Source organism: Corvus cornix, chromosome 9 (assembly GCF_000738735.6).
Source record: "Corvus cornix cornix isolate S_Up_H32 chromosome 9, ASM73873v5, whole genome shotgun sequence".
NCBI classification, from domain to species: Eukaryota; Metazoa; Chordata; class Aves; order Passeriformes; family Corvidae; genus Corvus; species Corvus cornix.
The window spans coordinates 24878115-24904572 of record NC_046339.1 but is presented as its reverse complement, the minus strand read 5'-3'; the positions used below and the strand labels follow the sequence as shown (position 1 = coordinate 24904572).

The 26458-nt window shown below is 42.1% G+C and overlaps 1 protein-coding gene across 8 annotated transcripts in view; it reads left to right on the top strand.

The window, feature by feature from the left end:
- STAG1 (stromal antigen 1) overlaps positions 1–26458 on the top strand; it is a 174141-nt gene that overhangs the window by 81691 nt on the left and 65992 nt on the right. For all 8 annotated transcript variants that reach the window (XM_039556958.1, XM_019292879.3, XM_019292877.3 and 5 more), the window contains 4 exons: positions 14167–14243; positions 17231–17435; positions 20761–20912; positions 25047–25120. In XM_039556958.1, the coding sequence (XP_039412892.1) occupies positions 14167–14243; positions 17231–17435; positions 20761–20912; positions 25047–25120 (508 nt within the window). The remainder of the gene's footprint in view (positions 1–14166; positions 14244–17230; positions 17436–20760; positions 20913–25046; positions 25121–26458) is intronic.

Sequence of the window (26458 nt, the reverse complement as noted above, 5' to 3'; positions counted from 1 at the left end):
AAAGCTGGACTGCAGCCTAAGCCCTCTTCCTTATGTTCTCTGGTAAGGAAGGGCCTTTTCCTGCTTTGCCCTTTGTTCTTATATTTAGGGTTTTACATACCCAAAGGGTGGTGTCACACTCAGGGTACCTGGAGTTACAATTGTTTGTGTGCTGGTCTTGTGTACATTCCTCCATGAGACTGCTGAGGGATACCTGGAAAATGGGGAATATGCAGTTAGGGACCATCTTGGAGATAATTTAAATTGTCCAGACTCTTACAGGAACCTCTGGAATAAAAGCAAAAGCAGTCTGCAGCATCCTTATCAACCCTCCTGTAAGAACCCCCCTTCCTGTGCTTCTTCCAGGGTTCATTGGCTGCTGCAGAGCTGCACATGTCAGACAACAATGTCACCTCCACAGCTCCTGATCCCTCCCCAGATTGTTCTGGTGTCTGTGCTAATGAAGCCACACAGAGCAGCAGACAGCCTTGGGAGGTTGGTGACTCACCAAAGCTGCCATACAGAGAGACTAAATCAAGGTTACACACAGCATCTGAAGTTTAGCACTTCTTAATTTGTGCTTTAATTGCTAAGCACAAAGATAAGGGGGTTTTGCATGTGATTTCTCAAATCCTTTGTGTTTCATTACAGGAAAAAGCTCCATACATGTGTTCAGATAGTCAGAAGGTAAATAGGGGCTTTGGAATGGGCTAACAGCTAAGAGAAAATGGTTTTTTCCCTAGAAAAGCAGGAAGAAATAATTATGTGAAAGAAGAGAATTCCTCTCATCTTGCATACTTTTAAATGAGAGGAAAAGCTAAAGGCATTGCTTTGTGCCAGGTCAGCTAATTTTTTCATTGTCTTTTCACATGTCATTGTCAGTAAATGCTTTGGTCTGTAATACACTCTAAATAGGTGATTTCATGAGAAGCAGAACTAATGAAGAGGGATTTCTAATGTATCTGTGTTCAACTTTCCCAAATCATACAAAAGCAGGTGAATGTGCTCATGAAGTGCAGGGTAAGCTGTATGAGAGACAATATTCTGGATGCTGTGTAACTCCAAAAAAGATTGGGACGCACACTGCCGGGCAGGAGGTGGTTGTGCTGCAGGTGAAGCTGCTCTTGAGGAAGCAGCAGCATTCCCAGTGTGTCCTGTCTGTCTTCAGCTCAGTGGGAGGCTGAGATTAACAGAGATTGGGGTCGTGGTTCACACTGTTCCCCAGTGACCTCACTGGCTTCTGTTCAATGACCTGCTTTTGTAAAATTTATTGGGACACTTCATATCCAAGACCAGTCTGGTATGGTTAAACAAAAAGATTAGAATTTATTAAGCAGCACAGTTACAGACAGAAGTGTACCCAAGTCTCATTTCCTTCTTTCAGGCTAATAAAAAAAGCACAGAAATGTTGCAGGTAGATGGTGGCTTTCACTTAATGAGGGAAATCCATGATGTTTCTGTATCTTCAGTCTCACTTTTTGGTGCACACCAGCTTTCCTCACATTGACAGATAAAGTTCTTCACCATTCTGCAGCAGCTCTGTGGTGCTTACAAAGCCTCTGCTTTACTGCTGTTTAATGTGTTGGCTTTTTTCCATCAAATGAAGGATATGGGAGGATACTGGTCAGCCCTGGCCTGGTGGCTCTCCGGATGGTGCCGTTGAACACTGAAAAGTAAGGATTGGCTCTGGGAAACCTGGAGCTCAGCAGTCTCTTTGGTGTTAATAAGGTTCAGCACTGAATAGATGTTAAATGCAGACACCCCTGTAGTCCTGATCCTTCCCTTCCATGTGCTGGAGCAGCAAACAGTTACAGGAAAATGCAGAGGCCCTGAACTGAGGGTATTTCTTCAGAGCTGTGTCTGGGAAGCTCTCATGCAGGTTAACAGCATCTTCCTTGAGGAAAATGAAGAAAGGGCAGTTCTCCCAAGGGACAAGAGGCAGGTGAGCAAGGAGCAGAGTATGATGGTCCATCAGCAGCTGCAAGGGACTTGCTTTTGGCCTGCTGAGCTCTGTCAGATCTTTGGTAACTCCCAGATGTGGCACAAAAAAGTCTGGCTTCTTGTTTCTCTCTTTTTTCCCCTCTTGGTTTTCTTATTAGATACTATGTTTTGTGGGCTCTAGAGCCTGTCACACCAATTGAAAATCACTAGATAATTACTTCTCATTTTGTATTTTTTAGGACTTGCCTTTCATCTTCCCTACTTTACTACTTCTGAGAAATACAGGTAGAAATAAGAGTAACAGATGTCTGAGGAAAGGATCAAAACTCCATCAGGGAAAGCAGAAAGACTGAGGGAAAGAGGATAGACCATGGCTGTCTAATCCTCCTGTGACTCTTTTACCTCCTGACTTTCTGGAAAGTTGAGGTACCATGTTTTATGGCATTTTGTTTATGTGCTGGAGAGATGTTAACACTGAGTAACAAGAGGTTTGTTTCTCTGATACAGAAAATACCTTTTAGCAAAAACATGTGAAGTTGTGTTGCAATGCTGACAGTATGTATGTGGGTCACTGCTGAGCTCTGGGAACCTGCAGGTGGGACAGGCACATCCACAGAAAGTGGAAGGAGGGGTGGACACTGAAGTGAATGTCCTTGGTTTCTGTGAAAGTGAGCTTGAAGTTTTTTGAAGCTTGAAATGTGGGTAAGTGCAATGTGGTTAAGAGAGTCAGCCTGGATTTCCAGGGGGCTTTCTGGGGAGTGCTCACTCTCCTGAGCAAGGAGAAACTGGGCAGCAGCACTGCTCAGTCCCAAAAAGGCCAAAGGAAGATCTTGCTGCTTGCTTCAATTGTTGGAGGACTAGAGAGAAGGGGACTGCAGACCCCTCATGCAGTCAGTTCTATGGCAGGTAACAGAGAGAAGTAGAAATGTGGGAAATTCTAGTTTGACAGAATGCAAAACATTTCTGCCATGAGGTGGTCAGGCACTGGAGGCAGAAGGGCTCCCTTTGTGGGTGAACCCAGTGTGGGTTCACTGTCCTAGGACATACTCAGACTCACCTGATCTAGCTGGGATCTCTGCTTTGGGAAGGTTTTGGATGAGCTGACAGTCAGGAATCCTGCCACCTGAAATTATTCTACAGTTCTAGACTTCTAAGGGAGGTAAGAAGCTGTGAGTTTGTCCTTCTGTGGACAGCATTTGGTAAAAATCATAGGAAATATAACAGGGATAAATAATCTGTGTTAAAATAGTAGTTATGTACTTACTGCTTTTAAAATTGGTGGATTTAACCTTTCAGCTATCCAGAAGAATGCATAATAAAGAGTCGATAAAATACGAAGCCTATTCCAGTATAGTGGAACAGAAATCCATTATTTTTCCTTCAAAAAGTACTCAGTGTTTTAAAAACTGCTCTGGGGTTTATTGTAGAAAGTACAGTAGTGGTACAAAGCAATTGCTCTCAGTTGAAATGAGTTTATCAGACAGATTGGATGTTTTCAAGGCCTTTGTTAGTACATTATCCCACACCTGAGCTTGTGTTGTAACAAGAGACACCTGGTGCCAAGCCTCAGCTCATTCAGCAGGTACTTGTGAGCGGTGGAGAACTCCCCAAGAGCCCAGGACTGGGGCTGTGCCCCAGGAGCAGGGCACAGGTAGGATGCCTCTTGTTAGCAATGGCAATAGTGTTTCCTCTCCGTTGGTGGCTACAGAAATGCCCACACAGCACGAGTGTGCTCATGTTTGTGTTGTCAGGCTCTTGTCCTGTCACCTGACCCCACTGAGAAGGGCCTGGCAACGCTGTCTTTGCCCCCTCAGATCAGGTGTTTAGGCACACAGGTTCCTCTGGCAGGAGGGAAGAACTTGTGCCCACACTGGGCCCCTTGTTTCAGAGGGAAGCTTTGGTGGGGGCCTGCTCACAGGGCAGGTGAGGGGGGAGAGCAGATGTGAAAAGAGCCTGTGAGAAAGGCACTCAGAAAGAGGAGATAGACCTAAATGGACCTAGTGCAAATATTTACATTGTTGTATCTTACACTTAACTTGGAGCTCAGCCTCCACACTACCTCTGTTTATATTGCTGGATTTGAGTCACTTCTGACAGGAGGCAGCCAAAGGCTGCTTCCACACACGTGCTGGTAAGCTGTAGTTACATTCTGCTCTTGGAGCCTGCTGTCATTGTCAGTAATCTGAAAATACAACTTCTGTGCTTGGCAGCGCTCTGAGAGGCAAAGTTAAGAATTAGAAATAAAGGGCAAATTTATATGTACATATATTAGACACAAAAAATCTCTCTCAAACTTACATTGCACCTGCACTTTGAGCATTGAATGTAGTTCTGACCATTCCACTTCCTAAAGGATACACAAATTTAGAGAGAAAAACTCAAGCAATGGGGAAAAGAATGGCAAATAGAGGAATAGTTTTTCATGCTGAGATTAACAGGGTATTGTGGTTCACACTGTTCTCCAATGACCTCATTGGCTTCTGTTCAATGACCTGGTTTTGTAAAATTTATTGGGACACTTTATATCCAATTTGCAAAAAGATCCTGGTTTATCAAATAAAATGACAGGCAGCAGTTTTAGAAATAGAAGGGGAGGAGGTACCTTCTGAAGGCACGTGGGGCTAAACTTCAGGCTGTATTGATGCAGAGTTCCGTGGAGATGGAAAGTACAAATGAATTAAGAGATGATGGATCCACTAGCAGCTGTTAAATCCCATAGTCACAGAGTGCCTTAACACTCCACAGCCCAGGTAAACCCTGAACTACTGCCAAATGTGAGATTTGTGTGATGCTGCCTTGTGCTTGCATTGTGCCTAACACCCGGTGCTGATTGCTGAGTACAGGAGTCCCGAGGTTAATTTGTTTCACCACATCCACCAGGAACGTTCTTAACAAACATCTGCTTACAACACGTGCAGGAGGCACAGCGTGAGCAGTGCTCACAGAAATGAACCTTGGAACCCGCCCTGGGGGAACAGGTGGGAAGTTTCAGAGGAGCATTTCTTGGATGTGTTCTTTTCCCTCTCTCCTCAAGTGTGAGTGTGTTCTGTGGCCACAGATGCCTCCTTCAGCCACAGTGACCTGGGTTAGTGCAGGGCAGGATGTGGCTGTGGGGCAACTGTGGAGCTGAGGGCATCCAAGAGCAAAAGGTGTAAGACATTGCAGGAACAAACTGCTGCCTTTGGGGCAGCAAAGGCTCCTCAGCTTTTCACTCATGTTCATGTCTCTGACTGCTGTTCAAAGTTACCTGACAAAAAGGTGGGTGCCGTGTGAGAATTGCTACTTTAAGTCATCAAAGCATGGAAAGATCTATGTTCTGAAATAATTCAGTCAAAATGCTAGATTGCAAGTTTAGTATCTTTGGTTAGTAATTATGTGGCTTCATGCAAATCGTCTCCATGAGGATGCAAAGCAGCTTACACTTGGCAAGTGCAAATGCTCTAGGGCCATCTCAAACCAGCCTTACCTGCCTTAAACCCCGAGCAAGGGAGTTTTCTTTATCAAAATTCTGAGCCTTGAGCACATGAAGTGTACTGTTTTGGATGCACTAGATTACATAGGCCTACTTCTTTTTCTGCTGGCAGTTTGGGGACTGAGCGTGCTTTCTTGCTGAGGAGCATTTTACCAGTTTCCTATGACATCCTTTGGCAGTGTTGGCTGGCAGCTGTCATTCTAGCTGTTCTGAGTAATTGTGTCACCAGCAAACTATCTGCTCCTTTATTATCCTTTCTTTCAAAGCATTTATATCTGCTATGGAACATATTTTATCAACATCTTTACATAGAAAGATCTATTGGTAGGTTCATTCTGTTCTGGAAACTGACTGGTTTTGCTACCTTTGTTTTCCTGGTTTTAATCTGAAAACTTTTCTTGCATATGATTATTGCATATCAACTCCTTTAAGAAAATGAGGGAGATCATTGTAGGATTTTGAAAATATCTCTGTGTTGCATAAATGTCTGACTTTCAGCTGGAGCTCCAGGGGGATTGTGAAGCATTACTTGACAGAAATAGCATCAACCCTTGAACAGACACACCAGATCTGTAGTACAACACCTCCCAGTCTGACACAGCAATCACATTTAATGTGTGTAGTTCTTTGGGTCACTCCTGAATTCTTTATTTTTTCCCTTTTTTGTTCTTCTGACACTCAACATAGTTTAAGCAACTAGCAAATTCTCACATGTAATTGCAGTTTCAGAATTTCATAGGATCTCTTTTCTTTAGAGATGAAGTTTCTATCTCTTTATACTATGAGAATATGTACTTTTTTCTTTTCAGCAAGGAGAAATAACTGGATTGTCAGTGACATATGTAATTCTCTTCTATGTAAAAATCTCTGATTATCTCCAGTGTATTTCTTCCCATACTTGTAATGAGGGAGTCAGTGCCATCACTGTTATCTTTGGATCAAATAACATTTTGGATTTTAAAAGAGATTAGCAGTTCATTTCAAATGAAATGCTAGTTAATGTAGATAAAGTTATCAACTCCTTAATCTCATTCAGAACTTTGAATTTAAAAGTGTAATTCAGAACTGCTGCTAAAATGAAACAATTATCATTGAGTTTGAGTATCAGAAATAGCAAGGATTTGATATTAAATTCTACTGTTTTGTACAGTGACCCCTGTGTTAGTAAAAAAAAATGAATAAATCCTCCCAGACTGACACTGAACTGTGCCATAAACCAAATCCCTCCTGATGGGAAAGAATTTTCTAAAAGTCCTTGCAAGGAGTTTCAAAGATAAACCAAGACTTTTCCTTGAGTTTCAATGCTGCCGGATAGTTGTTTATTAAGTCTTATCAGAGGAACTGAGCCACTAGCATGACCCAGGTACAACATAGAGCCCTGAAGGCAGGAGTGAAGTCTAATTATCAAGATTTACACAGCCTTTTAAAGATATTTTAACCAATAGTTACTAAAAACGTATATTTTTTTCACTTTCCTACCAATTATTCAGTAACATGGGCAGGAACTGCGGAATTTTCTATCCAGTCATTCCAAACCACTTTTACTGCAGAATATAGAGTGGTAGAAGAAAGAGAAGAAGGTTTAGAGAACAACAACAATCCTCCATTTTGATATTTTTTACTCTTATCTATTTACTACAAAGAGAAGCCTAAAACCTCTTAAATTTTTCACCCTGTGACAATCTTACGTAGCAGTCTATCACCTAATTCACACCACTGTATTTTCTAGTTGTTGTCTGACTGTTGGTAATTTTTTCCAAGGTTGGAAGCTAAAACAGTGTTGTTCAGGGGGGTAAGAACCCTTAAAAACAGGCAGAGAAATATTCTCAGCACTCTGGGTTCCTACACCAGATTTACTGGTAACCTTTAATGATGCTCCTTACAGATATTGGCAGTATTAACGTTACTGATTGTTTTAAGCACAGACTCATGGAATTGTTTCGATTGGAAAAGTGACACTATCCAGTTCAACCCTTCCCCAGTGCTGCCAAGGCCATCACTGACCCCGGTCCCCAAGTGCCACATCCCATGGCTTTTAAATCCTTGCAGTGATGGGGGCTCCACCACTGCCCTCGTCAGCCTGTGCCAGGGCTGGACAACCCTTCTGGTGAAGAAATTGTCCCCAGTATCCAACCTAACCTTCCTCTGGCATAACTTGAGGTCATTTCCTCTTGTCCTGTTGCTTGTTACTTGAGAGAAGTGACTGACCCCCAGCTGCCCAGCAGCTCCCTTTAGGCAGAGGGTGAGAAAGTGTTCCCTGCACCTTCTTACTGAGGGTGCCCTCCTTCCCCTCATCCAGATCGTGGCTAAAGATACAAAACAGGACTGGCCCCAGCACTGGGCCCTGGGGACACCCTGGTGACTGACCACCACCTGGGTGTTGCTCCATTCCCCATTGCTCCCTGGGCCCACCATCCAGCCAGTTTTTTACCCTGTGAAAACTCTGCCCATCCAAGCCATGAATGGCCAGTTTCTCTAGGAGAAGGCTGTGGGAAATGGTCAGAGGCTTTGCTGAAGTCCAGGGAGACACCTCCACAGTCTTCCCCTCATCCAGTAAGGAGGTCATAGAAGGAGGTCAGGTCGGTCAAGCAGGGCCTGCCTTTCATAAACTCACTCTGGCTAAGCCTGGTCCCTAACTAAAGTTTTTTGTAAACTCTAAGGGATTATATTGAGATTTCCATACTGGACAAGATGTCTTCTAGGCTGAATTTGGTGTGAGAGGCCTGCAGAAACAGTTAAGCTGGTTTCTGAATGACAATAGGAACAAAGTGTTTCCTTCTTTATATCGAAGTTACATAAACCAGAATAGCAATGGATTTCTGGGCATGAAGGAGGTAAAAGTGAGCATGCTTTAGTTGTGGTCCCTTGGAATGTCCTGTTCTCTGCCAGTGCCAGTGTCTGTTGGATGTACATGCCATCGTGGGCATGGCACGAGCACAGAGTGGGGTCTGTAGGTGGCAGTCAGGCACTGGGAGCAGAGAGCACTAAAAGGCCATAGGGACAGCAAAGGGACTCTAACAACCAAAGTTTCCTCATCCCACAGTCAAGATTTCCTTTCAGATTTTCTCAGCTTTAACAGCACCTTGCAGTAAAGGTGGTGATGCTAATGTAGTTCTCTGTAATGACTTTCCTGGTCTTCACTTAGTTCCAAAAATTTGCATGGAAGGTTTTTTAGCAAAATCAAGATCTGAAAATTCAGGAAAAGGAGTTTGCCATTAAATCCTTGTCCTGTGTAACGTTTACATTTGTTCTGAAATCCAGAATAGCTTTCTTGAAAATGTCTAGGCGACAGAAGAGGAGAGAAGCCAGGAGCTTCTGCTGGAGACATCTCCTATGAGCCATCAAAACATGAAGGGCAGATACAAAAGCTGTTTATACTTGGTATATAGAGTTGCATGATGTACAGTAGGTTGTGAGAGGAAGGGACTCAAACTAGTGAGGTGCCATCAAGGAGTAGAATAGAGCAAATTAAAGATTGTCCAGTGAATTTTTACAATGTGGTGCTGACAAGTTTTTGATACAGAAAATGAAGGACACAAATGGAAAATAATCTTTTCTAGAGGTAATTCTCTACTGGTAGTTGGGATGGAAATTTAATGAGAATAATAATAATGATAATAATTATGATAATGATAATAATAATAATAGTCCTAGTTTTGTGAGAGCAGAGTGAAGAGCAGAACAATGATAATGGTCTTCAAAGGAGGAAGAGTAAAATAGATATAAGATTTCCATGTGGGAAACACAACCAAGGCAAAAAACCAGGAGTCCTGTTCCAAGATTTCTATTTGTGACTCAACTGTAACCTAAAGCAAAGGAGGAATAGGAATTAAAGCAAGAGAACTACTTGTTTCATTCATGTGCTGTGCAATGGTCTGAAAATCATCATCAAATTTGAAAAATCAAATGACTAAAGGTAAAGGTACAAGAATTGCAAGAGCATGATGATAAAAACCAGAGCAATTCATCAGTTATGTAAAAAATGAAGAGTAACAAAATTCTCTTCTGGTTTGTAGCAGAACTGATAAGCAGAAGGTCCATCAGAGGACTGGACTGCAGCAAGAGTGCACTTTTCATGGTTGTACTGTGTGTAAGGCCTTCACATTGCAAAGAGATTCCACAGAACACATTCAGACATATCTTTGGTTTTGTTGTAGGAGGGTAGACTTAGGTGAACCATTAGAATTCTTTTTAACAGCTATCTGTGATTCTCTGTTTGATAAGGTTTTAATTGCACAAGACTGTACTTACTCTTCCACTGGGATTCTTGCAGATTCATTCAGTAAGAGTTCCCTGGCAAAAGCTGCTCTAGGGATGAATTGGGTGTGTGCCTTATCAGAAGCCTCTGTCTTTTGAATATTGGAAGCAGAAGTTGAGCAGTGTAGAGTCCATGCAACAGGAAGAATTGGGGAATAAATCAATAAAAGGGTCTTCTATTCCTACATGTGCTGAAATTCAACCAAATATTTAGGCTGACTTCTTTCTCAAGTCCTGACCTCTGGTCTCAGCAAAGAGTTCCAGTTTTCAGGGACAGAAATCAGGAGAAAGTCAGGAGCCCTGGTGGGATGTAGGAGTCTCAGCATCTATTTGGATATGCTTCAACTGCCCCAGTACTGCTTCTATTTAAATTAATGATTAACACCTCTTGATTCCAATGAGGTAAGAGCTACTTCAGTCTTCTTATGTGTTTGTGAGGAAGCCACAGAAAATGAACTTTTCTACTGGCCTGAGTAATTTTTGGGTAGATTCAGGCAGCTGTCTTCTGGAAATAGTCAGTGGAAGTGCTACAGCAGAGTACCCTGACCCAGGCTGAGCACTGAAAAATCATGTGCTCCTGGTGGTTTGACTTCAGTCTTTATCATCTGTCACATGGAATTTGTCACTCCCACTTCTCAGACGATTGAAAGCTGCACTTAAGGACATTATAGAAGTGGGTTATTTCTTATGATCTAAATTATAGGTCAGGCAAAAGATGTAGGAGTTGCACATTGATATCAAGGGAGTTAAATACTGCCCATCCAGCAGTTCCATAATCACCATCCGCCCTCACAAATGTTTTAATAAACTTGCCCTCTCTTGGCAGTTCCAATTAGTTCCTGGTGCTGGGGTCCCCACTACTGACTTTGAGCTGATGCAAAAGAGCACACTGTGTTTTTCATAAACTTCCCTGGGCAAATCTTCTTGTATCTTCATTTCAGTGCCTCTGTAAATCTTTCTTCTGTTTTTCCAATTCGTGTGTTTTAGAGATCAGTCTAATCAGTTACCATGAATTTAAGGTGGGCTTATCCATTCACCTCAGTCTTCAGCTGCAATTTCCCCACTGCTTTTCTTGCAGCTTACTCAGCGTGGGCAGGTGGTCCAAAAGAGAAAGGATGAAATGGTCTGTGTAGCTTTGGTGGATAAAGGTCCCAGTAATGAAAATTGACCATATAGGTAGTGTCCTCCATAGTATGTAATTTATTACCATCAGCAGTTTAGATTCCAGGAGTCCATTTACCAGTGAGCAGTTTGTTGTCATCAGCAGTGTGTCAGTGACTGTGGGCTGCTGGAGCTGAGTACCACTTGCTTCTCTCCTCCAACTTTTCCTGTCCTGTAGAAATCCCAGAGCTGCCACGTGCAGGAGGCCACTGGAGCGTGGCACTTGGTGTGATGGTGTTCTCTGATTGCCAGCAGTGGTCAGTGCCAGTACCTCCTGTCTGGAGCAGGAAAGGCAGTCATGGGACCACCCCCATCCCAAGGGTACCATGTTTAACTCCTGGTAGTAGTAAAAGCTGGTTGTTGCTCAGACTCGAGGGCTTATGCATCCTACAAAGCTCTTGGAGATCTTCATTGTTGCTTTGCTTTTACAGGGCTTACTAATAAAACTGGTTATTCTTTTCACTCTAAATACATGTTTTCAGGCCACTGAGTCCATGGTGTGTTACATCTCCTGGAAATACTGCATCTGGTTTTGTACACAGTTTAGGGGTTTTTAAGGTGTATTCATCCAGTTTTGTATAGGCCCCTTTAGTCTTTCTCTTCTCTCATTGAAGCTAAGTTTTGTGCTCTGTGTGGGGTTTTTCTTTTCACTGTTAAAGGCCGAGTTGGGTGCTGTGATTATTGACAAATTGAATTGATACCTGTTTTAGCTGAAAGTTAAACTGGAATTTGGTTATTAAGGAAATATACTTACATGTCAGCAAGATGACTTTTTAAAACACAAGGTGTGTGAATGGGTTTTAACTGAGAACTTAGTCCTGAAGTAAAATAGGTTTCTCAAATTTTAATGGACTAAGACAATTTCAATTCTCTTCACTAAATACAGAGGGAAAGCTTCATGACAGAGGTAAAACTCAGCTTAGAAAAGGACATGAAACAACTTGAGTAAGGTAAAGACTTCAGGGATGCATTCCACTCCTTCAATTGTACTTTATAGATAATCTGTTACATTTTAAGGATTCACCTGAAAATGGGAAAGTTTTGCTTTTCACTAATCATAAAAACTATGAGTTTGAATAATGTTGACCATTGCAATGCTGAAATGTTGTGGTGACACCATGAAATCTGAGCAGAGCCTTCATAGCATGCTTACAGTGTTAAATGAGTTTGCCAGGAAAAACAATGGGGCTGTGCTGTGGTTGGGTGGGGGAGAGGTCGTGGAAGGAAAAGCAGTCAGGCCAGAGCCATTGCCTACTGCCAGATAAGCAGAAACACTCCTTGTGCTTTCCATGACTTCTGTAAACTGGGTCCTGAAGAGTGGGGCAAGGAATGGGACAGGACAGTGGGGAAGTGCTGTTCTCCACTCCCACCCCGGGAGATGGCAGGAGTGTGTCTCATGGTGTGCACACCCCTGCCTCCCAAAGAACTGCACCACTGTTTGTTGGAAGGTGTTGGAGGATCTCCCCAGCCTCACCTGGGACACCTCTGCACAGGGATCAGTGGCACCCTCGAGTGCCCAGGGAGAGATGCTGCTCTCCCAGTTCTGCTCTTGCAAGGCAAACAGCCTGGCCATGGCTGCGGAGAAACTGAGGCTGTGGCAGGTTATTAGAAGAAGCCATAAATAGGTAAGAATAAAATTAGAATCAGGGCTATAAACCAGTAAAATAGCAAGGGTCAGTAGGTTTCTCATTGACAGAGAGGTGTGGGAAGAGCAGCAGATGCCAGCATGCCATGAGAGAAAGGGGCATTCCTGCAGCAGAGGGGGTTTGCAGTAGTGCCTGTCCACTGTTCCGAGACATACTGGGAAACTGCTTCATTTAGCCAAAACAAAACTTGCAGGATTGGGGGAAAGATTAAAATATATCTACACATACAGATGATTTCCAAGCTGAGAAAATATATTTTCAACTGTCACGTGGTGGTGTTCTCTTGGGTTCCTGGTTTTATGTTGATATATTGCATTAGTAATTGTTTATTAATGGTATGGAAATTACCATGCACAAATTTAAATTGCCACTGTCAGAACTGAGGTTCACAGTATTACCCAGTATGAAATAGATAACAAATATTATTTCATGAAGAAGCAAAGGCAATTCAATAAATCAATATTTAATTTACTTAGTAAAATTGTACGTGTGTACCAACATACAGAGGCTTGGTGTGCTCTAACTGTGCTTGCATGTTTTGAAATACATGTATTTCTAATGCTCTTTTTTTTAAGGAATAAAATACCAGAATTAAAACATTTGCATAATATTTAGTATGTTTAAATTATCTTTATTTATCCTTTGTAGAGGGACTAGTACTGTTAGCTGTTAAGCTGCTTCTGTTATGGTCTGAAATTTTGAAGCCATGCAGTGGATCATTAATCCAGTTGAACTTTTTGCAAAAACTGAGAAACTTACTCTTTGTAATGTTAATGATTGCCGCATGGATTTTGTAGTGCTGCAGTTTGCTTAATTTTTCTGAATTTCCTCCATTAACAAAAGAAGATTGTGAAGTGATGAAGAGAAGATCCATGCAGCAGCAGCAGCAGAAGTCTTTATGTTGCCCTGGGTTATATGGTTAGCTATTTAGGTAGTGTCTAGTTGCAGAGGCAATAATATGTCAGAATACTTTATTTGTATACTGATTGAATTTTGATCAAGACACAAGAATTTTCATTTATAGCTATTGTGTTGTTCAATTTTCAATGTTGGTAGCTTTGTTTGATTTACAATGGAAAGTTAATCCTATCAACTCCACTGTTCAGATAACGAGGGGGAGTGGGAAATCTGTGTGAAGGAATAACAGATACACAGTGGCTGCTTCTGGTGCTGAGCTGGCTCATGTGTTGGCTGAGCCCTTGGGAGCCTTGGGTTTGGAAAACGTGCCTCAGTCAATAAACCATGCTGGTCCTGAGCTGAGCAGTGTGAAACTCCCAGAGTGTGCGTAGGACATGGATGTCTGTCACCAGGGCATTCAGCATGGACAGTGCAGAGCCACCAGGAGTGGCTGTGGAACTGAAAGATGGCTCATTTGATTTTGCACACAAAATTAAAAGCACTGGGCAGCTGCAGACACGACACCAGTGGTCCGTGGTTGCCACTGCTGTTTTACACTTGCTTGGCTGCAAAGAGTGAAAGGATGGAAAATGGCACTGACTCCTCGTTTGAAAGCACATTACGGGACAGATGATTTCTCTTCCCCTACTTCTTCAAGAGACTGCCTTGTTCAAAGCATTCCTGTTCTTGTTGCACTCTGCATACTCCAATATGTATTACTGAGCTGTTTGTTTAGCAGCAGAAAAACATTGATGTTTTGGTGTAGCAGAAACATGCTGTGTTCACTGCTCTTGTTCTTTCATTGCCTTACAGGTACAGTAAGAATTGAAATGTTCAGGAACATGCAAAATGCAGAAATCATAAGGAAGATGACAGAAGAATTTGATGAGGTAGAGTATACAAATAGTTGTTTTAAGCATTATGAAATAATTACCATATACTTCTGGTTTAAATTGAAAATGCAGTGGGTAAGTAATGTCTCAGTATGGGAAACTGCACTGACAAGCAAAGCAGCAACTTCAGCTGCTGGATGCAGAGTAACAGGGCAGCAGGGACAAGAGAGGTTCATCAGAGCAGGCAGGAAGAGGAACTGGAGAACTCTCATCCCCCTGAGAGCGGTGGTGGTGTTCTAGGTGCTGAACATCAGCTCTTGGGAGTGCCACGGTACAAGGAAGAGCTCCAGATTCCTGACACATCAGATTCATGAGACAGGATTGCAGGCTTTTGCAGCATTCTTCTGTTTTCTCTGTGCAAATTAATGTTTTGTGCATTTTAAATGGCAGTTTAAACCAAATAGGAGCTTGACATGAAAATTACCATTTTGGAACAGTGATACAGAAAGAAATACTCTTTCAAAAGATCTGAGCATTTTGTCTGAAACAAGTAAATTACAATTCAAACTGAGTATCTTCTGTCAAAATAAACATGTTCCTAATGGTGAATGCTTTTTAGCTTTGAGATTTTTGAACTGTGTTTTCTTTGATTTTTCATGTATAAAAAGCTGAATATTCTGAGTGTTCATTCTGTTTAGTGAGGAAAACTAAAGCTGGAGCAGGAATTTTCTGTAGGACAGCCGTGTCTCTGACCAGTTCTAAATGGAATGCCAAGGCTGTGATTCAGAAAGTTAAGCAGGAAAACAATAAATATGAGAAATGCTCCTTTTCAGGATGTACTTCTGCACAATTTCCATCTTGTCCACGGCCTTGAACAACAAAATGCTTCAGTAAATGCCTGATTACAGCCATAGGGGTGCTCCTTTTGCTGGGTGATTGTCCCACTATTGATGAAGAAAGTATTTTTCAAAAAAACCTTTTTAAAAACTGTCAAAGTTTTTTCTCACAGGAGAAAAAAACCTCTTCCTTATGAATGTACTTAAAAGGAACATCTCTTAAAGAGTTACAGTTACTGGTACGCAGTCTTTCTTTCTCCATTACCTAAAACTTTGCAGAACTTCTACAATTCTAAAAAAAAGTTTCAGTTCTGGCTTCTGCCTTAACACTTGAATGGATTTCTGAGAGAATTTGTGGGCCTTAGTACAAAAGCATAAAATTATTAGTCCTAGGCTGCAGCCCAATGACTCTTTTGAAATCTGGAATAAACTGTTGGCATTTCATGTGTAATAGCTCCCCCAGTACCCCAGAAACCCCAAATTGTCCCATTTTTCCATGAGTGCTGCAGGAATCAGCTGGCTGCTGGCCTGAATTTTGCATTTATGGCAGGGATTGAAGTATTGATTTTCCTCCTCGTGAGTGGAGAAATGCTTGTGCGGGACTTAAATGATGGAAATAACTTTGTTCACAAAGTTCACTTTGGGACAGGGAATTCCATGGCCATCTATTGGCTGCACTATTCAGCTGCTTGGCTTAGGAGTACAGGTGTTTTGTAGGTGAATTCCCTCATAATTCTTGTGCTAGAGTTGACAGGTGAACAAAGACTTGGTTTACTCTGAGTTTTCTATGCACTGGGCCATCAGTATTGTGTCAGTGTCACTAATGTATCACGCTTTTATTGGTATTCAAGAATAAAAGATCCATGAAGTGACTTTATTGTAAGTTTATTCTTCCCATTTCAGCCAGATGAGGTGTTCGTGGTGCAAAATAGCCTTCATAGGCTTTTCAGAAGAGTTGTCTGATACGTACTTGCAGGTTAAAAATGCACCATGCAGATGTGAGTAATTACACACAGCACTAGAGATTCTGAGGATCTGTTCCAAAGGGCTGCACATACCCACACCTCGAGAAAGCATGTGTTACATACCAAAGTTCACATGCAGAGATCCATCAGGTTATTCTGGTGTGGTTGAAATGGGTGTGATTTGGTTAAATGTGATGGCTAGGGGGTTTCCAAAGGGCAGTGTTGTTCATGTAGTTTAGGTTCAGGGTTGTTTGATTGCAGCTCCTCTGTGCTGACCTCGCTGCCTTGGCATGGTTCAGTCTGGGTGATAAGTCCTGAGGAGGAAAGTGCTTGTTCCTCACAAAACCACAGAATAAATGTGTACAAATGGATGTAACTTTGGTGCTACTGACTTCTTATCCTGGCTGAGAGATTCAGGATGGAGCATTACTGCCGTGATGTTTTGGATACTCTGGAATTGGCTTACAAATCCAGTGGTCAGGGGGATTTGTACTCAGGCTTTTCCACTGAGGGGGAAAAAGCATTTTCTGATTGTGGGGGGGACAGTCTCCCCATAATGCAGTATATATAGTGAATATAGGAAGAGCACACCTGGGGAGGCGTTAAATGAACATGCCAATGAAGATGAGGTGTATGAATCTGTAGTAAAATTTCCATTACTGCTATCAGAAGGCAGGTTCTACCACTAGAAAAAGGCTGCATTTACAAGATAAAACAGGGCAGTGTTTGCTTTCTGATAAGGAAACTGTAAGCTTGAGCAAACCATACTCAACTGTAAGCTTGAGCAAAGCGAAGTTTGTGGGGAGGGGCATCCAGCTGATTAGAATATTTAACCTGGAGTTGAAGTGGGGGTGGAAAATGACAACCAGTCAATCACACAAGCTTTTATTTAGGTTTTGATCTTAAATACTTTGAAATAGTCCCATCTTATCCTTGGCTCCCACTTCCTAACCCAGGACACAGGGAAAATAATTGAGTCTTGATACATTTTTTGGACTATCTGGAGCCAATACTGCAGGTATAAAACAGTTACAATGACATCTTTGCAAAAGTAGTTCATGCCAATGAGCCTCCCTGTTTACTGAAGAATAATGTGTTGTTTTTATTTGTTATCCTCCCTTGGCTTGAAGGAACAAGATGACGTTTAGTTTAGAACCTTAGACCACGATGGCTACACCGACATTAAAACCCATTAAATGGGGAGCCCTTTAATACTTGATCTTTTTCTTCTGTTGCTCTGCAGGACAGTGGCGATTATCCCCTGACCATGCCTGGGCCTCAGTGGAAGAAGTTCCGCTCCAACTTCTGCGAGTTCATCGGGGTGCTGATCCGGCAGTGCCAGTACAGCATCATCTACGACGAGTACATGATGGACACGGTGATCTCGCTGCTCACCGGCCTCTCCGACTCGCAGGTCCGCGCCTTCCGGCACACCAGCACACTGGCTGGTGAGTGAGCTGCACGCCAGGGTTCTGCCACACAGCTTGCCACTGCCACGCTGGCACTGCACTGTGCCAGAAATCCAGTCTCTCCTGATGGGAGAGAATTTGCTGAAAGTCCTTGCAAGGAGTTTCAAAGATAAACCGAGACTTTTCCTTTAGTTGCAATGCTTCCAGATAGTTGTTTGTTAAGTCTTATCAGAGGAACTGAGCCACTTGCGTGACCCAGGTACAGCATAGAGCACAGAAAAGCAGGAGTGAAGACTCTCTATCAAGATTTACACAGCCTTTTAAAGATATTTTAACCAATAGTTACTAAAAACGTACATTATTTTCACTTTCCTACCAATTATTCAGTAACACGACTAGGAACTGCGGAATTTTCTATCCAGTCAATCCAAACCACTTTTACTGCAGAATATGGAGTGGTAGAAGAAGGAAAAGAAGGTCTAGAGAACAACAACAATCCTCCATTTTGGCATTTTTTACTCTTACCTATTTACTACAAAGAGAAGCCCAAAGCCTCTAAATTTTTCACCCTGTGACAATCTTACATACTAGTCTATCACCTAATTCACACCACTGTATTTTCTAGTTGTTGTTGTCTTACTGTTGGTAATTTTTTCCAAGGTTTGAAGCTAAAACAGTGTTGTTCAGGGGGGTAAGAACCCTTAAAAACAGGCAGAGAAATATTCTCAGCACTCTGGGTTCCTACACCACGCCACTGCCACAAGCACTTGTAATTGGGATTGAGGTGGATCCTGACCAAACTCTGGAAACCTTCATCAAATCCCAGTACCACACATGGTACAACTATACTTAAAATACTCCTTTTTTTTTATTTGGAAAGGAGTGTGCTGAGGCACTAGGGATTCCTGTCATCCCCAGGGCTTCCAGTGAATCCTGAGAATCAAAAGTGGCATGCTTATGTCTTGTATTTTGTTATTAATTGTTCACTTGTTGTATAGAACGTTGGAGTAATTTTATATTTTAGAGTATAAGTTTATTCTAAAGAAGTATCAGGACAATTGTCTTATCAAAGAATTTCCATCCACCAGAAAAAAAAAACCCTGTGCCTTAACTCAGGAGAAGCATAAGGTTTGGGATTACTGGACCGTGCTTGTAGGACTCCCTGTCTTCTGCCTGCAGCCACACCACCTTTCAGTGCAGCTGCCTCACCTAAGGAAAGCCCTGGGTGTATTATTAGATGGAAATGGGCTTTCCTTATGTATTTCATCACACCTATATGAGATGTCTCCTGTAAGAGGGATGAATTGCTCTCCACAAGGAACTATTTTTCTCAATTACAAAGCACTACCAGGGTGGCTGGCTTGGGTGTAGGTGTCTGCAGCTGGTCATGTCAGGTGATAAGAAATCCATCCTATTGCAAGGTTCATAGATCATGCCAGATATTTAAAACTCTTACAGCAGACATTTGTCATAATCTGAAGGTTTCTATGGCCAGTATTTATCACTATTTAGTCTTTCCACAAACGGCCTCATACATATTCTTTAAGTTTCAAGTGTATCGATACCCAGTGTTCAACAAATGCAATCAGAATTTATTTAAATTTCATCTCTTGTTAAGAATCAAAGTAAGAGGCAGATTTCCCATTATATTGAAAAAACAACTCCAGATTTGAGTGGATTTTGGTTTTAAAACTGAAAACCCTTCAACTCACAGTGACCAAACTCCTTTGGAAACACATTCCCTTGTGGTTCTTTACCATGCTCAGCAATGGGATGGTAAAACCTTGAATCTTGCAGGCTTAAGCTGCCAGGTTTGGAGTTTCCTCTACAAATTCAGTATTGCAAGGTGAGCATTGTTTGAGCCTAGATAACCTGCTGGAAATCCATGCCTGTTATTTAAACTATTATATTCCCTTCCATCTGAGGCTGTCTGCAGTTCTGGGTGGTTTTGATTTGCTGTTTGCTCAGACTGTGGTTGACTGGTTCATAGGGAAGAGTTTATGGAGTGAGCTCTGCACTCAGGTCCCTGGGAGTGAGTGGTCCATCCCTGCTGGGGCGGATGTTTGGAAAGTATGAGAGGCTTGATTAAAAGACAGGAAACAGAACCACCTATTAGTCATTTCCCAAGAGCTGTGCTCTATGGAAGAAAGAGTTTTCCCTGTTTGGAATGGATTTGGTGGCTAGAAGCTTGCAGCAAGAATCAGCTGATGCTGAAGGTGAGGTTCATCACAGCTGACTGCGGTTATTTCAGCCACTGCTGACTTCTTGCATTAATGGCACATTGATCTAACATTGCATTAGGGATAGGAGCTGCCAAAGATCTCAGCATTTACCAGTGACAATACATGCCATTTATTTATTTGTTTGCTTGTTGTAGCAAGCTTGAGGCTTTGCTTTGATTCTACAAATTTCCAGCACGTTTAATTGTGTTGCAGTTGCAGAGAGCAGAGGTCAGCATGATGCCATGGAGCATGGAGTCTTGATAAAGTTTTTGAAAATCTACTTGTAGACTTGCATTTCTTCTAGAAGGAGTGTTTTTAGGTCCTTGTTTTCAGTTTTCCTCTATGCTAGTCAATTGGAATGAGAGATGATTCACTGCAGGAAGAGGTACCTGCTTTGAGCTATAGCAGTGTAAATCAACCCAAGTAGGCTCACTTCTCCATTTGTGTGGTTGCTTCTCTACCTTGAAGCAATGCTGCATATTTAGAGGAGCATGCAGAGAGGATGTGATAGTTTGTTGCATTATTTTTCTGGTTTTTCAGTATTGTAAAATGTGTTGTGCTATGTAACCACACAGAACTTGGGAAAGACCCTTATTAATGTTTTTTGTAAAAATAAACTTCAGTACTGAAAAGCAGACACGAACAATATTATATCCAGCATCTGTGAAAATAAAAACTGCATTTTTATATGGCTGTACAGCTGACTTTAGAGCATTGTCAGACCTGCCTTCAGAGAAGCTGTGCTGTGGTCCTTTGTGAACTGAGCCACCCTCAGCAGCCATTGGTTAAGGTCACCCTCAGTTTGGAGCCATCTCTGGTGGCACTCTTCTGTGCAGAATGGCTGTAACTCCCCAGCCACTGCCTTCATGGTGCCCTGATGCTGCAGGCTCACAGCTGGCTCCCTGGTGCACTCAGAGCTTGTCTGGAGAAGACAGCAAGGAGCACTGCCTGCAGCTCAGTGTGGGGTATAGACTCTGCTTTCTGACCGTGGGCCAGTGACCTGGGTATTGCCTGGGTGAAAGTGCCTTTCCAGATGGCTGTGCCAAGGTCGAGAGGCTTTTTGCTGTATGGATCTGCTGAGGAAGTATTTTCTGAGCTCTGACTACAGGTAAAGACTCATAATCTGTCTTGTGCCTTTGCAGCTATGAAGCTTATGACTGCTCTTGTGAATGTTGCCTTAAACCTGAGCATTCATCAGGACAATACACAGAGGCAGTATGAAGCTGAGAGAAACAAAATGATTGGCAAAAGAGCTAATGAAAGATTGGAGCTGCTGCTTCAGAAAAGAAAAGAGGCAAGTGAAAAGACTATTTTTTTTTTCCTGGTTCATGTGCATTCTGTCCAACAGAAAGCCCAGGGTGGTTTGTGACTTGAGTACCACAGTGAGAAAGAGCTCAGTTCTGCAGTGGTGTTCGTGTGGTCTCAAGCACACTACTTGAATCTTGTATTGCCACATTCAGTTGAGTTTGTGGTGCTGTTCTGCACACACAGGAGAATTCTGTTCTCAGGCTTCTATGTATGACCAGGCAGGAAGAGTCTCAAACTGCAAGTAGTCTCTGTTGTGATGATGCAGAAAGATTCTGACAGGAGGATCACACGTTCCCTCCCTGCACTGCCCACTTTCCCCCTTGATCACTGCAGTAACTCCACAGTGTCTCATTAGTCCTTCATTTTTAGCTGTTTTCAGGAAACACTGGAGTTGGGGCTATAGCACCTGCTCTCAGGGAGAAGGAGCTAGGGAGACATTAAAGTCACCTTTAGTAAGTACGAGTCTGGCATTAGGTGAGAAAAACCATCAGAAGGTTGCTGTAATCATCCCTAAATAAAGTATTATATCACAGGAAATTTCAGTTTTAGAGGTGTACTTAAATTTAAAGATGACAAGTAGAAAATTAATACACATACACCCAAACAACCATAATGTGTAAAGATGCCAAGTAAAACTCATAAGAGATTGAAAAATCAAAGTTTATATGGCTTAGATTTAAATTTATGATTTTTAATATATTAGTTTTGAAATTTCTCCACCACTGTTTTACTCTGTGGCAATTAAGGATGTCTGGGTGCTTTGCCTGTGTGCACCTTGGATTCCTTTAGGTATAACTTTGACTCAGAATTGCTTGACTTTGTAGTCTTTGTCTGGAGATAATTACAATTATGTATTTTTATTTTACCCCTATGATCTGTAGCACAACTTTATTTGATTTTCATAATTCTTGAAAAGCATGCATTAAGGTACAAAGCAAAACCAATCTCTCCTGCCCAAACTGTGAGAAAAACATTTTAAATTAAATATTAAATTGAATGTGAGTTCTAAAGCATTTTGAAAAGCAAAATAGCTGGGACAGAGTTTGTATCCCACATTTGTTGATTGTTGCTTTGAATGTGCAGAGGACAAAGGCACTAATTCTGCTGATGACCTTGGGCTGGTGGCTCTGTGGCTGGGGCCTTCTCTGTGCCCCTTCCCCCTGCCATTCTTTCAGAGCTGCAGAACATCCTCTCTCTGGGGAGCTGTGCAGTAAGGATGCCCAGGCTGCTCAGGGCTGGGGAGCCTTGAGAGGAGAAGCAGCAATTGGCAGTCCTTACCTTTGGCTCTGTGTGTTCAGGGGCTCTCAGCTCAGCTCATGACAGCTGAGCAAAGCATGGCCTGGGAATAGCCAGGGAGGAGTGCTGGGGATCGAGTGTGTCCGTGGGGTAAGCACACCAGGGGCACCTGGGCAGAGGAGATCTCCTAGGATTAGATGGCTTAGTGACTCTGGGTAAGAATTCCTGATGTAATGCTGTATATTCCAGTGTTTAAATACACTGAATTGACCGTGGCATTCTGTGCTGGCACTTCCTCAGTTGATTCCTTGATGAAGTGCCATCCTCACAACCCCTCCTGAGCACATTGTGTTGGTCTTCACGAAGCGATAGAGGCACAGTTCACCAGCTGAGTGTGGCAAGTTAGTCTGAAGCAGAGGAGATGGAACAATTCCTGAAGTGTTTCATTCTCATGCCATCATCTAGAGGCCTGATGAGAGAGCTGAGCATGGAGCTCTGTCTTATGAATGAGATTTTCAGCCCGAGTGGATGATTTCTGTAGCAATATGCCACAAAGCAGAGAAAGTTGTCTTTTTAGTATCTGCCAGCAGTAATTCAAATTTTGTGCTTGTCATACATGTCTTTTTGAGCTTCTGAACCTGCTTGCAGAGTCAACAAGAGAATGCTTCCCTCATTTTTTACCTCTGTTTAAAAGGGGGAGTGTGAAATCATTTTTGCATTGGTAAGAGCAGGAGTCCCAAGACATAGATGCTCTCTCAAGATGCTTGAAGTTAAGCACTCAGATTCAAGTGCATGGTTTAGAAAACTTGAAAGTGTAGAAAGCAATTAGAGTTTCAGAGAAAATTCATTACTGAATCTAAAATACATTTGAGAATTGTATCTTCTAAATGTTAGTACACTAACATTTTAGTTTAGGTAAAAGGAGTATCACAAGGACCTACTGAATCTCTGATTCTGCTTCCACACCAGCTGTGCCCCAGCACCTGGGTACCTGTACCAGATGATAATTTACCATATTTATGGTGAGCTGTAAATTCTGTGCAGAAGAAGAGGGAGGAAGCCATCCATGCTGTCCCTTCCTCTGTGCTGCTCGGGCTTCTACCCTGCTGCTTCACTTTGCACTCAGTGAGACATCAAAGTACACTTTTCTCAGTAGCTCAGCTTTCTCATGGCTCAGGAAGTCCCATCCTCTCCTACCTCTTTTCTGTGGTGTGGTTTTATACCAACAGATCATTCCCTGAGTTCTCTGCGAGCTTCCCCTTCCAGGGCCCTGGTAGTTTTTCAGAAAGCCTTCTGAGGCTTCTTGGTTCATTCCCATCCTCATTTTACTGCACAGCCTGTGCTAGGCTGTCTCTACCCCCATATTTCCCTGCCTGTAGCCTGTGGAGTCATCCAGCTGAGGAGTGATTAGGAACTCACAGTCCCCTTTGGGTTATGAAGTCTCAAACAAGCATTTAGTCTGTGCATATTTGGGTTGAGCTGATGCTGCACATAGTGCTTTTCCCAGAGGCCATGTCTAAATATGCTTGGTTCATGTATGCAGAGCTGGTGTGCACCCAGCTCTTGTACATAATCCCTTTTACTGTGAAATTAGTTTCTTTGGCAGGCTTTTGACAATTTAGTCAAGAGCCCTCAATGCCTTGGTTTCCCCACATGGAAAATGGAGACAGCACCTCCTCACACTTTAGTGAACTGGGAGGCTTCACTCCCTGAGTTCTGAAGCTACTTCAGCTCATACTTGGAAGATGCAGGAGAAATATTTGGCTGAAAAATAGAAGCCCTTAGGTGAAAGTGTTTCAGAGCTCATGCCATGCAGGAGGTCAAAGCAGCTGCTCACAATTTTGCCTCTGGCTTTAAAACCTTTTATCTGTTAAATATATACATCAGTAATTATACAGGTTTAATTATTTTATGCATATATGCGTTCTACTAGCAAGGCTCTGTTGTGGTTTTCCTACTGAGAACGTGGGCAAATTTACATTCCCACACTGTCGTGCTGTGCTTGGACTGTAATGAACACCTTGATGGAAGAATGATGGCTGCTCCAAAAGCTGATTGGATAAAATTGGTGTCATCTTATTAACAAAGCTGCATTTAGGTGCAATTAAGTTATACTTACTTAGTTTAGTACAAGATCTGACAGTATGAGAATACTGTAATTAATTCCAAGTTGTGTTAACATATTAATTGACACAAGGTAAGCTTCCCATAGTACTTGCAAAACATGCTCATATTACCCAGGAAGTGAAAAGATTTTTAAGAAAATGGTCTTATTTATAAAAGCATGCTCATAACACCTTTTCATTTGGAATTGGGTTTGGATTTTTGCAGTCTAAGGCCTGGATGTCAGGTGTGCTCTGATCCTGGAGATCTTCCTGCTTCTGAAACCCAGTTATTGTGGGTGCTGAAGTTCAAGCAACTGACAGTCTTTTCCTTAAGATTGAGAACATCTTCAACTCCTTTCCTTAAATAGGACATTAATTTTTTCAAAACCAATCTGTAACCAGCTTTGTTTCTGCAGCTGTCATTCACTCAGCTCTGTGTTTCCCTGTGAACACAGCACTGCTGACATTACTGCACACATTGTCTCTGCTTGTCTCATTTTCAGTAGCAAAAGTTGATGATCACTTCAAAGAACTAATTTGAGAGACTAAATTGGTGTTTGTAGTGAATGTTAATTTTCTTCCATTAAGACATTGCATATATAAATGTAAATATTTGTATGTATATGCACACAATATAGGCACGTGCTGGAAAAGCAGAAATGGTGAATTTACTCAAGTGCTCTTCCAAGGTCTTCTAAGGTTTCCCAATAAAGAATTGTAGAATACCAAATTATAATAAGCAATGATCTTTTATTTATTTTGTGTTTTCTTTTTCACAGCTACAAGAGAACCAAGATGAAATCGAAAATATGATGAACTCTATTTTTAAGGGTATATTTGTTCATAGATACCGGTAAGAAAATGCATGTTCCAGTAGGCTCTGCTAACAAAGTGTGGTCATAAAGAAAGTCAAGGCAACTTCTGGGTTGATTTTCTTCTGATGTAATATTCTAGATGCTGCAAGGTCACTGTCAAAAGCACTTGAAGTTATGGAAGAACATACAAACTGTAACCTTCATTAACTACACACTAGAGCCGTCCACACAACTTTATTTTAATTCAGCAGACAGCTTTAAAGGCTTGTGGGAGACATGGGCTTTGAATCTTTGCATATTGAAAAGTTGTCCATGCTGGGAGCACAAAAATGACATATCTTAAGAACAATCAAATAATCACTGCATGTCATAGAATAGCAGTTGTCCTCCAGCCTGCATTTCCTTTCGTATGTCTTGGGTGTAAACAGCAAATCTGGAATATGGTTTACCAGAGAGCAGGAGTCTTTTAAAACAGATTTAGGGTCGTTGTGCGTCACAAGATGCCTCAGAGCATCTGCAGCACCTTGGTGCAACCAGTTCTTTAAATGTTAATTGACTTGCTGAAATCAAAAGATAAAATTCAAGGGTACTAAACTATGCAATTAACCTTTCAGATTTCAGTTCTGCTTTAAAGGTTTATAATTTATGGAATCTTTTAGGAAAACAGCAGGAAAAAAGGGTGTATGAGAAGAGGGTTAGAGGGTGAAGAGGATCCCATAGTTCAGTTGGACAAAGGGATGATTGTAATTTGGAGAAAAGCACACAGGAAACGGGGAAGGTGCTCGTGCTGAGCAGTGTGTGAGGCTGAGCAGCACAGTGGGCTTGGAGGGTGTCTCCTCAGTACCTGAGCATGGACAGAAAGTTCATGGTTTATGGTTGGGAAGCCTTGAGCTGCTTGGCAGCTGGAGGATGGGAATGCAGGGCCAGCAGGTACATGAGTGTGCTAGATCAGTGTAGCACTCACACAGTTTTGTTAGGAGAGCAGCGTTCATGGCATAGGTAAAAAAGCTGAAGAAATTCAATTCTAAGAGTGTTTCCATTTTTATCCCTTCAGAACTTAGTGTATTATATCAAACAAAACACTGCTTTAAAATATCCTCTTAGTAGTTCATGCTCTTGTATGGGGTTGGAAAAAGACTCAGCCTTTCAGTGGTCTGCATTCTGGTGCTTTTTCTTTTCTTTTGAAATCCTCCTTTTGTAAAAAAGTTTCTTTTCATGCCTCCTGCCACCACTAACAAAGACCTGCTTTTGCTGATGTTGCTGTAACAAAGGAGAGGCCAAGTAAATAAACTCCATCAATGCCATGGAAAAGGGTGCCCATGGTGGCCCTGTTAGAGCAGCGGGGAATTGGCTGTAATCAGACAGGTGGTGGCACC